The sequence below is a fragment of the Ipomoea nil genome, unplaced genomic scaffold (genome assembly GCF_001879475.1).
Source record: "Ipomoea nil cultivar Tokyo-kokei standard unplaced genomic scaffold, Asagao_1.1 scaffold1043, whole genome shotgun sequence".
NCBI lineage: Eukaryota > Viridiplantae > Streptophyta > Magnoliopsida > Solanales > Convolvulaceae > Ipomoea > Ipomoea nil.
In genome coordinates, this window is record NW_017617471.1 from 7,687,760 (window position 1) to 7,700,126 (window position 12,367).

The 12,367-nt window shown below is 35.0% G+C and overlaps 1 protein-coding gene across 1 annotated transcript; it reads left to right on the forward strand.

The window, feature by feature from the left end:
- Positions 1 to 7,961: 7,961 nt before the first annotated feature.
- Positions 7,962 to 10,480, forward strand: LOC109181749 (cytochrome P450 82C4-like). Its single transcript, XM_019331655.1, has 3 exons — positions 7,962 to 8,316; positions 9,021 to 9,637; positions 9,724 to 10,480. The coding sequence occupies exons 1-3, from the start codon at positions 7,998 to 8,000 to the stop codon at positions 10,348 to 10,350; spliced, it is 1,563 nt and encodes a 520-aa protein (XP_019187200.1). The 5' UTR covers positions 7,962 to 7,997; the 3' UTR covers positions 10,351 to 10,480.
- Positions 10,481 to 12,367: the final 1,887 nt, after the last annotated feature.

A 12,367-nucleotide genomic window follows, 5' to 3' on the forward strand; every position in this document is an offset into this window, starting at 1 on the left:
CAAGTAACCGGAGTAGGTACTCTAAATGTTGCAGGTCTACTCAAGTTAAAAAAGGTGCTACTGGTAAACGGACTCCATGCCAACCTCATAAGCATTAGCCAACTTTGCGACCAAAACTGGAATGTTAGCTTCACCAAAGACAACTGCAGCGTTATGGATAATGAAAAGCAATGTGTTATGGAAGGTAAGCGATCAAGAGACAGCTGCTATATTCGAACACATGATATCCTATGTTGCAGGTCTAGCATAAATGAGTCTGAGTTGTGGCATAAAAAATTAGGGCGTCAGCAATCTAGCTAATTAAATTTCTTTTTGCCCGTGTTAATAAAATTTCAGGTACACTAATTCACAAATAAGTATTACTTAGTGTTACTAATATTTTTTTCTCGTGTGCAGATTAAGTCTTAAGGCTAAGCAGTCATAAAAGCTATTTTGAATTCACGTTTTAAAAGCCAAGTGTTCAGGTTTTATTTGTTTCTTATCTATCCACATTCTCTTTATCTTGAATTCCCTAAAAATGATGTTTGTTTTGATATTATTGTGTGTATATCTTTTTGAACATGAATTATCCTTTCTAATTTATATATATACGTGTATCTCTGGATTCATTAAATCATCAGGTACTTTTAATCTTTCAGGTTCTTTCTCTTTACTTGTTCGTTTTTTTAAGTGTTCGTTTAATTTGCTTGGGTTATTCTTTATGTTTTGTTATTGGCTGTTTCTGTGTGTTCACTAAATGTCCTATCTACATTGTGTTGGCTGCTTTTGATATGATAATTCTTTGATTGTGCCTTTTTGTTGGTGTTTCCTGTGTTAAAATATGTTTGCTTGAATGATAAATTTGGTACAATTTGATTAATGTGTTTATTTTTCTGTGTTATTTATTTTGTCCGGTCATGACCGTGTGTGTTTTTTGGTTGTGTGTTTTTCATGCTATTTGTTGTGTTTCTGTGCCTGAATCATCTTCCTGTCTTGTTTGACTCAAATTGAAAATTTCTTGAATTTTTGTGCTTCTTTGTTATTTGCTAAGTCGTTTTCAAGATTGCATGTACCTTGTTCTGTGTTTCTCTTTTCTATTTTCACTTGTGCAGGTTCATGTGGCAAAAGATTTCGTAAAAAGCAACAAGGAATTATTATGGAGCTGTTCTCTCTATTTTTTTTCGTCAAGCAAAAGCTATCTGGTATTAGTTATTGGATTCTCTTTATATGGTTTCTCTTATTGGCTTTAATGGATATTATTGCATATCGGATTATCTTTGTGGTTGAAAATTTTCGGATTATTAGATTATCCAGGTTACCATATTATTTGGGTTATCATATCTTCTGGGTTATCATGTTATTCAGACTCTCGTGTTGTTGGTTGTGTGATAGCTTTTTATAAAGAATATCTGAATGGTTTGTCTACTATAGCGAACATGGAATGAATATGACAACACTACCCTCTTGGTGTATGACAATTAATATTGATCAATATGGATGAATGTTGGATAAGTCTCTTGCTATTTTACGGGAAAGAGGGTCGGGCACCCTGTCAACTCACTAGTCAATTCACTGATTTGATGTTCACCGATCCTTTTTGTCACTTATTTGGCAAAAAAGGGGGAGTAATAGAAAGGAGGAGTTTTTGAAGAAAGGGGGAGTTTTATTTGACTGACTATTTTGAAATATGAAATTAGGGAAGATACAAGAAAGGGGGAGTAGTAGGAAAGCATGATGACTGCGACATATGGTATTTTTTTGAGTATGGCTTGTCTACTACTCTATTATGCTACATTTTTTTTGTAATCTCTGACTTATATATCTCTTCAGTTTATGGCCATTATTATCAGTTACTGGTTATTATTATCTAAAACAGTGAACTTATGGTTATTGGATGATCAGCTTTTATTTAGCTAATCTATCTATTGGTGATCAGTTATTCTATCTGAATATTGAGGTTTCTCGGGGTTCTTAAACAGCACACATTCTCTGAAAATTAATACTATGAGTTCATGGGACATGGTCTACAAGAGCTTTTGGTAATGTTTTTTTTCTTACCTTAGGTTATTGTATGGCACATATACTAAGGGCTTTTTAATAAAATTATTCTATTTTTCTTGTTTGCCCAAAGTATAAGATGCTATAGCTTTTTCCAAATAAATTGCCACAGGCGGAGATTGTAAGTGTACATAATTTGTACACATTAAAAACCTTGTTGTTGGCTAATTTATTTTTATAATAAATAGATTTAAGTTAGCCAAAGCTCTTGGACCATTTTTCCTATCTTATGGTATTTAATTGAGTGGCTCACAATTATTGTGTATATGAAGAGGAAGTCAGGTCTGATTGTGGTTCAAGCAAATTATAAGGATTTGGTTTAAATGAGTGGCAGTGAATGATTTGAGCATTTGATGAAGCTATTCACGTGGCTTATTTTGGTGAAGGGATTATTACTATAAAAGGGAAGATTACTCATTGTGGAAACTTGCCAATTTGAGATTTAATATTATTTTGAGAAGTGAATATTATACTGCTAACAAATTGAATTAAACATATTATTCTGCTGAGCTACGGTCTGCGCCTGAGTCAGTCGAAGTCTGCTGAGCTACGGTCTGCGCTTGAGTCAGTTGAAGTACTGTTCGAAGGTTATCAAGGCATGCACGTCACGGTCCAGGTTAGATGTTAGGAAGGTTGTTTGTAGTATGGTAGCTAAGACTGTGAGAGTCTAATGTACTGTTCTATTGTAAAACTCCTCGGTGAACATCTATAGTGGATTGGACAGACGTAGGAGAAGCCCTCCGAACTGCGTAACAAATCTCTGTGTACTTGATTTAATTACTGCTTTTATTTTCTGTTATTTACTATCACTAAATAACAAAAACTAATCGGTCAAAATTTAATATAAGTATAAAAATCAAGTAGAAGTTTCAGGTTCGATTAGTTTAAAATTCACGGTATTATTTCAACTCCAATAAACAGAGAAATGGTCATGATTGTGAAAGAACGATGAAAATGAAATGACGAAAGGTATGCTGACAACAACGACGAGGTTGTGGTGGCTCACTATAGCATGTTTATTTATTTAAGTTGATTGGGACAAATAGATGAAGACATTTGAGGTAGCAAAAGGAGGACGTTTGGTAAGCTAGTGCTTTTGAAAGTTGATTGGGTATTTAGGACAAATGGATTGATGAAAATTAGATAGAAATATGTCTGTCCTGGAGTCGTGTAGATATGGTAATGCGAATTCATTGGTGTTAACTGTTAAGTTTAACATGTGGCAATGTGACCGATAATATTATGTATGTGAGATTTTATTTTTCTTCAAGGATTAGGAAAATTCGCAGTCAGTATTTAAAAATGTATATAGTGTTGTAAATATTAATATGGACATTATTATATATATGGATATGGACATTATTGTATATATGGTAGTAATTGTAATTGATAGGTTACTACCTTTTATATGTATTGTAATTACTTTATATTTGGTGATACCTTTGTATAGGGATTCTAACGATGAAACAAAATCTTAACCTTTCCTCTCATCTCTTGGTCTATTATTCTTAAACATATAGAGATTAAAAATATCAATTGACTGTTTTCACTAAGAGTTGAACTTGTAACTTTGTGATTATTAAGTCAACAATTTGTTAGCTGAGATTGTCTCCAATTTGAGATTAATTATTAATCATTGCTCGTGTTGTGTCTATTTTATATTTTTATGATTTCCTATTTGTGTGAAATATCACATCTGCGACATTTAGACCATTGGATAATTTGCAAGCCTCTTGATGACTATGTCTAACCATTTCGTACGTTTCTAGAATACAGACAAATAAGAATAAGAGGAAAAATTGATATATTGGTCCTATTTGGTAAAATGGCTGTTAGCTGATAGCTGTTAGTTGTTAGCTGATTGTGTTAATTAGAGGGTATAAATAGTTGATAACATTAGCTGATTGTAGAAAAGTGTTTGGTAAATTAGCTGTTAAATGTTAGCTGTTTGGTATAATTTCTTTTCTCAAAAAGCTAATTGAAAAAGTTGCTTGGGGTAGCTTTTTCAATTTTAGTCATTTGGAGTTGTAAAAAGTTAATTAACTAAACATTTATATTGATATTTTAACTAAATCAAACAATTGATATATTATGTCTTGTGTATAAACCTCAATACAAGCACTCTATTTATAGTGCCATCAAGATATTGAAAATAAATACAAAAGAGAAAACAAAAAAACATCGAAAATCAAAGAGGCACAAGATGATTAATATCTTGAAAATATCTTAGCACTACTCTCTCTCTCTCTCTCTCTCTCTCTCTATATATATATATATATATATATATATATATATATATATTAATCAAGGATCTTGTGGTTCATTGATATCCGATTGTTTCTTTATGTAGGAGATGAATGATACATAATTAATATATTATGGAGGAACATAAATTATAATTTTTACAATTTCTTTTTAAAGTTGATTGGGACAAATGGATGAAGACATTTGAGGTGGCAAAAGGAGGACATGCGGACGGTGCGGTAAGCTAGTGCTTTTGAAAGTTGATTAGGGTATTTAGGACAAATGGATTGATGAAAATTAGATAGAAATATGTTTGTCCTGGAGTCGTGTAGATATGGTAATGCGAATTAAGTAGTGTTAAGTTCAACATGTGGCAATTTGACGACTAGGAAATCCCCCTGTCACTAATCACTACTATTAGAGAATGTATATAGGGACTAAAAACATCGTTAAAAGTTGAACTTGTAACTTTGTGATTATTAAGTTGGTTGAGATGTCAAGAACCTTATGTTCAGATGTCGTGTAGTGATTTCTTTTATAGGGAGGTCATGAGATCGAACCTTAGTGGATATGATTTTTTTTATTTATTTAAAGGTGTTGTTATAAACCTACAATCTGCTACTGGCGCTCATCTCTTCTCTTTTCTTTTGTGTTACTTTGTCCATTAATTGATTGCTGGAACATAATTTGAAAAGGATAGTGGTTGTGTTTTGGGACTGCAAAAAAAAAAAAAAAAAAAAAAAAGGCGCGTCCTCAATTAAAGAAGCAAATTGTAAAAAATGGTGCACCTTAAGAAGGAAAACAACGCACCTTAAGAAAGAAACAAAGCACTTAAAGAAGGAAAACAACGCGTCTTAAAAAGGAAAACCACGCACCTAAAGCTTTGGACCGACGCACCTTAAGAAGGAAAACAACGCACCTAAAGAAGGAAAAATCACGCACCTAAAGCTTTAGGCCGACACACCTTAATTTCAACAATTGACGCACATTAAGCACACATGCCACACACCTAAAGATTTAGACCGACGCATCTTAAGTTTCAACAACTGACGCACTTTAAGCACACAACACAGAAACCACACACCTTAAGAAGGAAAACCACTCACCTTAAATTTGACCTAGATACAATTAATTAATTTTGATTATATATATACATATACACACACATACACACACACTCTTTATCTCTTAAGGTATAAAAGTATAATTTAAAAAATATTATTATAATTACCTAATAATTATTATGGTAATTAAGGTATTAATTGCACATATATTGGTATAATTGATTAATAATTATTATAATAATTAAGCTTATAGGGAGTGAATCAGGTGCAAAGATAACTTCCCGTGCGGTTAACACAAAAAGACGCGTACCTTAAGCACACAAACAAAGCATCTTAAGAACACAAATCACGCACCTAAAATTTTAAAATGGCGCACCTTAAGTTTCAACAACGACGCACCTTAAACATACAAATCACGCACCTTAAGAAGGAAAACCACACCACACCTAAAGCTTTAGGCCGACACACCATAAGTTTCAACAACTGACGCACCTTAAGAAGAAAAACCACGCACCTAAAGCTTTAGATCAACACACTTAAGTTTTTAACAACTGACACACCTTAAGCCACACAATACAAAAACCACGCACCTTAAGCACAAAAATCACGCACCTTAAATTTGACCTAGATGCAAAAAGATCAAATTGCCACAGTGTTTTTTTTAATCATTGTTAATCCTGTACGTTGATTTAGGCAATATCAATGACTCAGATTTAACCGCACAAATGCACGGTACACACCTAACTGCATGGAATTGAATTCTAAGCTAATAATTACATAAATATTAGTATAATTATAATTAAACATGAGTCATTGATTTTTTAAAATTACAAATAACTTTCACACACGCACGCACGCACACACACACACGCACAAAGAGAGAGACACTTAAGGTATGATAATATGAGAACAAAATAAATTATCATCTCTATTCTTCCGTGTAATTATTATGGTAATATCTCTCTATATATTTTTATACTTAAGGTGTAAAAGTATAATTACAAAATATTAATATAATTAACTAATAATTAGTATGTTAAGTAAAGAATTAATTACACAGATATTAGTATAATTAACTAATAATTACACGAATATTAGTATAATTACAATTAAACATGAGTCTTTGACTTTATTTTTATAATAATTACAATTAATCCATTCAGATATAGAGGAGAAAAAAAGTAAATGCAATAGAGTGAAAGGGAATATATTTAAGGTATAAAAGTATAATTACACAAATATTAGTATAATTGCCCAATAATTATTATGATAATTAAACTAAACATGAGTCATTGGATTTATTTTTATAATAATTACAATTAAATTATTTCTATTTTTTCTATATTTATTTTAGTAAGAATATAATTTTAAATAAATCATATTACATATCAATTTTCTATGATATATAATTGCAGACAAACGAGTCATATATCATTCAATTAATTGAGTGATACTTTTACACTAATTTTATAATCAAATAGATGTACACTTTCAAATATTAGAATTGTTTATAATTTTATTTTTAACTTTATTATCTAAATATATGATAAAAAAATTTATTCGTGCATCGTACATGTAATTTACTAGTAATAACCAAAAGGATAAGATTAGCCTGGACTTAGCTCAATGATTCAGTGGGCAACATTAGAGAGAAGAGAAAAATGTTTGAACCTCGACGGCGACAGTATGAGAATTATGTCCAAAGTTGGTAGATCCCTTGTGCAATTGTGCGCACCGCATTTGGCCCTATCTGCTGAGCCATTGAGTCACTGTCATTTACCTCCTTTCAAATGCTCTGTCGGACTGGAGTGTGGAGGGCTTTTGAGGTTGGGATTCAAGCTTTTGGGGGAAGAAAAAGGATAAGATTAGTTTTAGTAAAAATTAATATGTAAATGTAAGGGTTTGATCCTTAGCTTTGGGAATGGAGCAGCTTTAAATCTCCAGGTCAGCTGTCCCACCCAAAAGAGGTGTCTCAGTGAAGGGAAGAATGACCAGGTTGCTCGCATGAGTAGCTCAACTGGTCATAGAGGTGAAACTTTGGAAGAATGACCAGAGATCGAGTCTCACCAGCGGCAGTGTGGGAACAACCTCTCGAAGTGAGGGGGGCTTCTTGTGCGCAGTGAGGCAGTGAGCACCAGTCTAGAAGTGAGGGGGGCTTCTTGTGCGCAGTGAGGCAGTGAGCACCGGTCTAGCCTTTGGGTCCATGTTCAGTTCAGTCACCATGATTTACATCCTCCCAAATGCGGGGTCCCTTAGGATTGGGGTTCAGCCTTTTGGAAGAGTCACCATGATTTACATCCTCCCAAATGCTCTGTCAGGCCGGGATGTGGGGCCCTTAAGGTTGGGGTTCAGCCTTTTGTATAAAAAAAAAAATGTAAATGTAAGTAATGTAACGTAAAGGATAAGATTGATTTTGATACAACGATCTGCGGAGAGCTTGACCATATATGTGCAAATTGTACGCTATTTGTCGTAACGTATCGGACCACTTTCAAATGACATCTGTACGTTGCATGATTTCCGCCTATTTATGAACGTTACGTAATTGAGCATTATCGGTGTAGTAGCAAACTAAAGTTAGCGCAGCTATGCTTATATATAGTATATCCTAGCCTGAACAGCTCATACCCGAGTGAGAGAATTAAGTGTGTCATGGATGCGGTTCCGTGTTGTTTATCATCCATTCTTGGCATTGCAGCTTTGGTGCTGCTTTGGTTTTCATGGCGAAAACAGAGCAAGAGATTGCCACCGGAGGCAGGTGGCGCGTGGCCTATTATTGGCCACCTCCACCACTTCCGAACCTCGGTTCCTTTGGTTAAGACTTTGAGCGAGTGGGCGGATAAATATGGTCCGGTGTTCACCATCCGCCTCGGCATATCCCGGATCCTGGTGGTTAGTAGCTGGGAAGCCGTCAGGGATTGCTTCGCTACTAACGATAAGCTCTTGGCTGCACGTCCAACTACATGTGCAGGTACGGTTTTAACCCGGTTCAGTTCATTTATTTTTTAGGTGACAAAAGGAAATCTGTAGTCACTATCTGAGTACACTACTTGAAATTCTTAAATTTTCGGCCACCTGAAAGTGATCTTAAATCAAGTTGAAAGTCTTGTTCCGACCACTTTTGGAATCCGGAAAAACCCTTATTGCTATTTCTGACCACTTTTTGCTTTCAACTTGATTTAAGATCACTTTCAGGTGGTCGGAAATTCAATAATTTCCAGTAGTGGTATGTGTACCAAGTAAATCTCGTTTTGTGATTCTAATCGGATCAGGTAAACCAGTTTAGGTTATCCATAGTTGATCCACTCAAACCAAGAAGGTTGGAATTCAATTTCGTAACATTGTTATTACAAGTGTGTATCTTTAATCATTTTGACTGGGATTGTCAAATTCCTGGAATTTCTGACCACTTGAAAGTGATCTTAAATCAAGTTAAAAGCAAAAAGTGGTCGGAAATAGCAACAAAGATTTTTCCGGATACCAAAAGTGGTCAGAACCAGGCTTTCGACTTGATTTAGATCACTTTCAGGTGGTCGGAAATTTCATAATTTTCAGTAGTGTATCCCCACTTTCAATTCATTTATTTGTTTCCGATTTCTTTAGCTCTTGGGGTTGGAGATTCAATCTTTTTGAGAAGAATAATTTGAATTGAGATTCATTAATTTAAACTGGCAGGTAAATACCTTGGCTACGATTATGCGGTCTTTACTTTCTCAACAAATAATTCATATTGGCGAAGAGTACGAAAATTGGTGGTGGAGGAGATACTCTCCAGCAGAAGACTTGAGAAACTGAAACATGTTTGGGTGTCGGAGCTGCAAACCAACATCAAAGAACTCTACACTTTTATTTCCATGGATAACAACAACCCCTCCGCTCCCAAAGTGAACATGAGCAGATGGTTCGGACATTTAACGTTGAATTTGATAATGCAGATAGTCGCCGGCAGGAGGTACGAGTACCGGAGTGACGGGACGATCAACGAGGAGGCACAGCGTCTCAAGAAGGTGTTTAGCCAAGTTATGTATCTGTGGGGTGAGTTTGTCTCCGGGGATGCCATATTTCCACTCTGGTTTTTCAGGTGGTTGGACTATGAAGGCCATGTCAAGACCATGAAAAGAGCTGCAAAGGATGTGGATGCCATCTTGCAAGATTGGGTGGATGCTAGGAGGAAGGAGAGGAGAAGTAATGAAGATCAAAAGTTTATTGATGTTATGCTTTCTATGATTGATGATCAATTTACCCAAGGTTACAGTTACTCCCGGGACACAGTAATCAAAGCAATTGTATTGGTATGTTCATGACTTTTTTAAAAGTATCTTTTTAGGAGTTTGGGGTGTTGGATTTACCAGGCTTGTTTTGTCTTAATGTTTCGCAGAGTATGTTACAAGATGCTAGTGAAACGTTTGCGACTCACTTGACATGGATATTGGCTGTATTGCTAAAACACCCAGAATCGTTGAAGCGTGTTCAGGATGAGATAGACACCAACATTGGCAAAGAAAGGTGGGCAGAAGATTCTGATGTTAAGAATTTACCATACCTTCAAGGTGTAGTTAAAGAAACACTGCGAATGTACCCACAAGGACCATACCTAGCTCCACACGAAGCGGTGGAAGATTGTATAGTAGATGGCTATCACATCCCAAAGGGCACACAACTATACGTCAATGTGTGGAGATTGCATCGCGATCCTAAAATCTGGCCTGACCCAGAAAAGTTTTTACCAGAAAGGTTCATGACAAATTTAGAAGGGGAAGCTGCCCAAAATAGACAGTATCAGTTTGTCCCATTTGGTCTTGGACGACGATCATGTCCTGGAAATTTATATGCAACACAAATTACACAAGTTGCAGTTGCTCGACTATTTCAAGGCTTTAATTTCAGCACAGTTCCAAATGAGCCATTGGACATGATGGAAGACGTAGGCATTATCTTGCCTAAGTTAACTCCTTTAGAAGTACTTGTTACACCGCGTTTATCTCCTACTCTATTTAGATTATAAGCATATATATGCTTAATGCGGATGTATGTTTTTTAATTTTCTATGTGGTCAAATAAAAGTCTTTAATATATGCATGGTGTATACATGCATATAGAATAAATGAATGGAATTCCTATTCCCATATGTTCTATATTACTTTGTGAAAATGCACATAATATTTTCTTAAATGTCTTATCTATTAAAGTTTCAATTTTAAATTTTTTTTGCCAATTACATATTATTTGTCTTCTTTCCTTATTATGGAAACAAAATGTGGCTAATTTCGCGCTTGGTCAAAAGAATGGAATAAATATATTCATACAATATAATCATAGTCATTCCACAAATCTTATCCAACTTGTTTTCACTAATCTTATCATCTCGTCCAATTCACGTGCGAAATTGTTATGAAGCAGTCATGAGCAATATCATGACTATTCTCTAACCAAAAAAAAAAAAAAAAAAAAACGAAAATCAACCTAAGTCTATAATGATTTATTGTTTTGCACCAATTAAACCAGTGCTGGAAATTATGAAATTTATGACCACCTGAAAGTGATCTTAAATCAAGTTGAAAGCCTTGTTCCGATCATTTTTATATCCGAAAAACATTTGTTGCTATTTTCGATCACTTTTTACTTTTGACTTGATTTAAGATCACTTTCAAGTGATCGGAAATTCCATAATTTCTAGCACCTCGTATCCATTCTCTCGTACCAAGAATCATGTATCATCCAATTACGTACGTACATGTGTCCATTATATTGTTTTGCATCAAGGGATCGGAGACACATTTATCTATTACATGTGTCAATTGTCGTACGTGTATCTTCATTCTTCACTTGCAAATAGCCTTACAGCATGTTTGGTTCACAGAATGAATTTTGAGGTAATAGGAATGCTATTCCATAAGGAATGGAATAGGCAAGGAATAGAATATGAATTTTGTTCTATTGTTTGGTTCGCGGAAGGAATAGACTTTAGGAATTATATTACAGTGTTTGGTTGGTTTAAGGAATAGAATGAAATATGTTTCAAAAGACATAAATACCCTTATAAAAATATGTGTTGGTGTTGGTGGTGGTGGTGGTGCTGCTGGCGGTGGTGGCGGTGGCGACGGTGGTGGCAGTGGTTGTGGTGGCGGTGGTGGCAGTGGACGTGGTGGTGCCGGCGGTGGTTGTGGTTGTGGTGGTGGTGGCGGTGGTGGGGTAGTGGTGGAGACGGCGGCAGTGATGGCAGTGGTAGGGTATTTTCGGTATTATAGTAATAAAGCTATTCCCAAATACTTGAGAATAGCTAATACCAGGGGGTCCCCTAGGAATGGCTATTCCCCTGCAAAGGGAATAGCTCATTCACGGGAACGCTATTACCTTGAATAAAATGAGAAAACAAACAATGGAATAGGTCTATTCCGGGGAACGGTATTCCATTCCCGACCTATTCCATGAACCAAACACGCCATTAGTGCTTTACGCCATGTGCACTACTAAAAGCCAAGCTAGCATAGTTGCATTGACAAACCCTTGCACTAAAGCGTGAACATGATGTTGAAAAATTAATTAAAAATGACATCATTTTGAGGTAAAGTTTGGAATGGATCGGAGTTTACTTTGTGTTTGGGTTTGGTCAAAATGGATTAAGATTCTCCTAAGTTATAGGTTTAATTTGATATATTTTATACTCAAAATAGGATATTGAGTGAATTAGCAATTGATTCAAAAAGTATTCTTGTTTGATCGACTTAGGAAAAATGGAGTTGGGAAAGCTTTGTAGTAGCATTTGTCCACATTGAAAAAGTGATGTGCAGTGGGTTTAATTTGTGCACACTAGTATATATACAAATTTTATTTTTGAAGTTTGAATTGCATATGCATATATAGCATAGAGTCTCTCTCGCGAATGCAGATAGTGCAAATCAAATTTGTGAAGATTTTAAAAAGAGTGTGTGATATACACGACTTGAATTTTTTTTCTTTTTTCTTTTTTTTTTTTTTTACATTGTTTGTATGTGATCATTTTCTAAGATTTAAATCCTGTT

Excerpts from the sequence above, each read along its gene's own strand:
- LOC109181749 (XM_019331655.1), top strand. The coding sequence starts at position 7,998 with ATGGATGCGGTTCCGTGTTGTTTATCATCCATTCTTGGCATTGCAGCT. Across the intron at positions 8,317-9,020 it reads ACGTCCAACTACATGTGCAG|GTAAATACCTTGGCTACGAT; the intron begins GTACGGTTTTAA and ends TTAAACTGGCAG. Across the intron at positions 9,638-9,723 it reads TAATCAAAGCAATTGTATTG|AGTATGTTACAAGATGCTAG; the intron begins GTATGTTCATGA and ends AATGTTTCGCAG.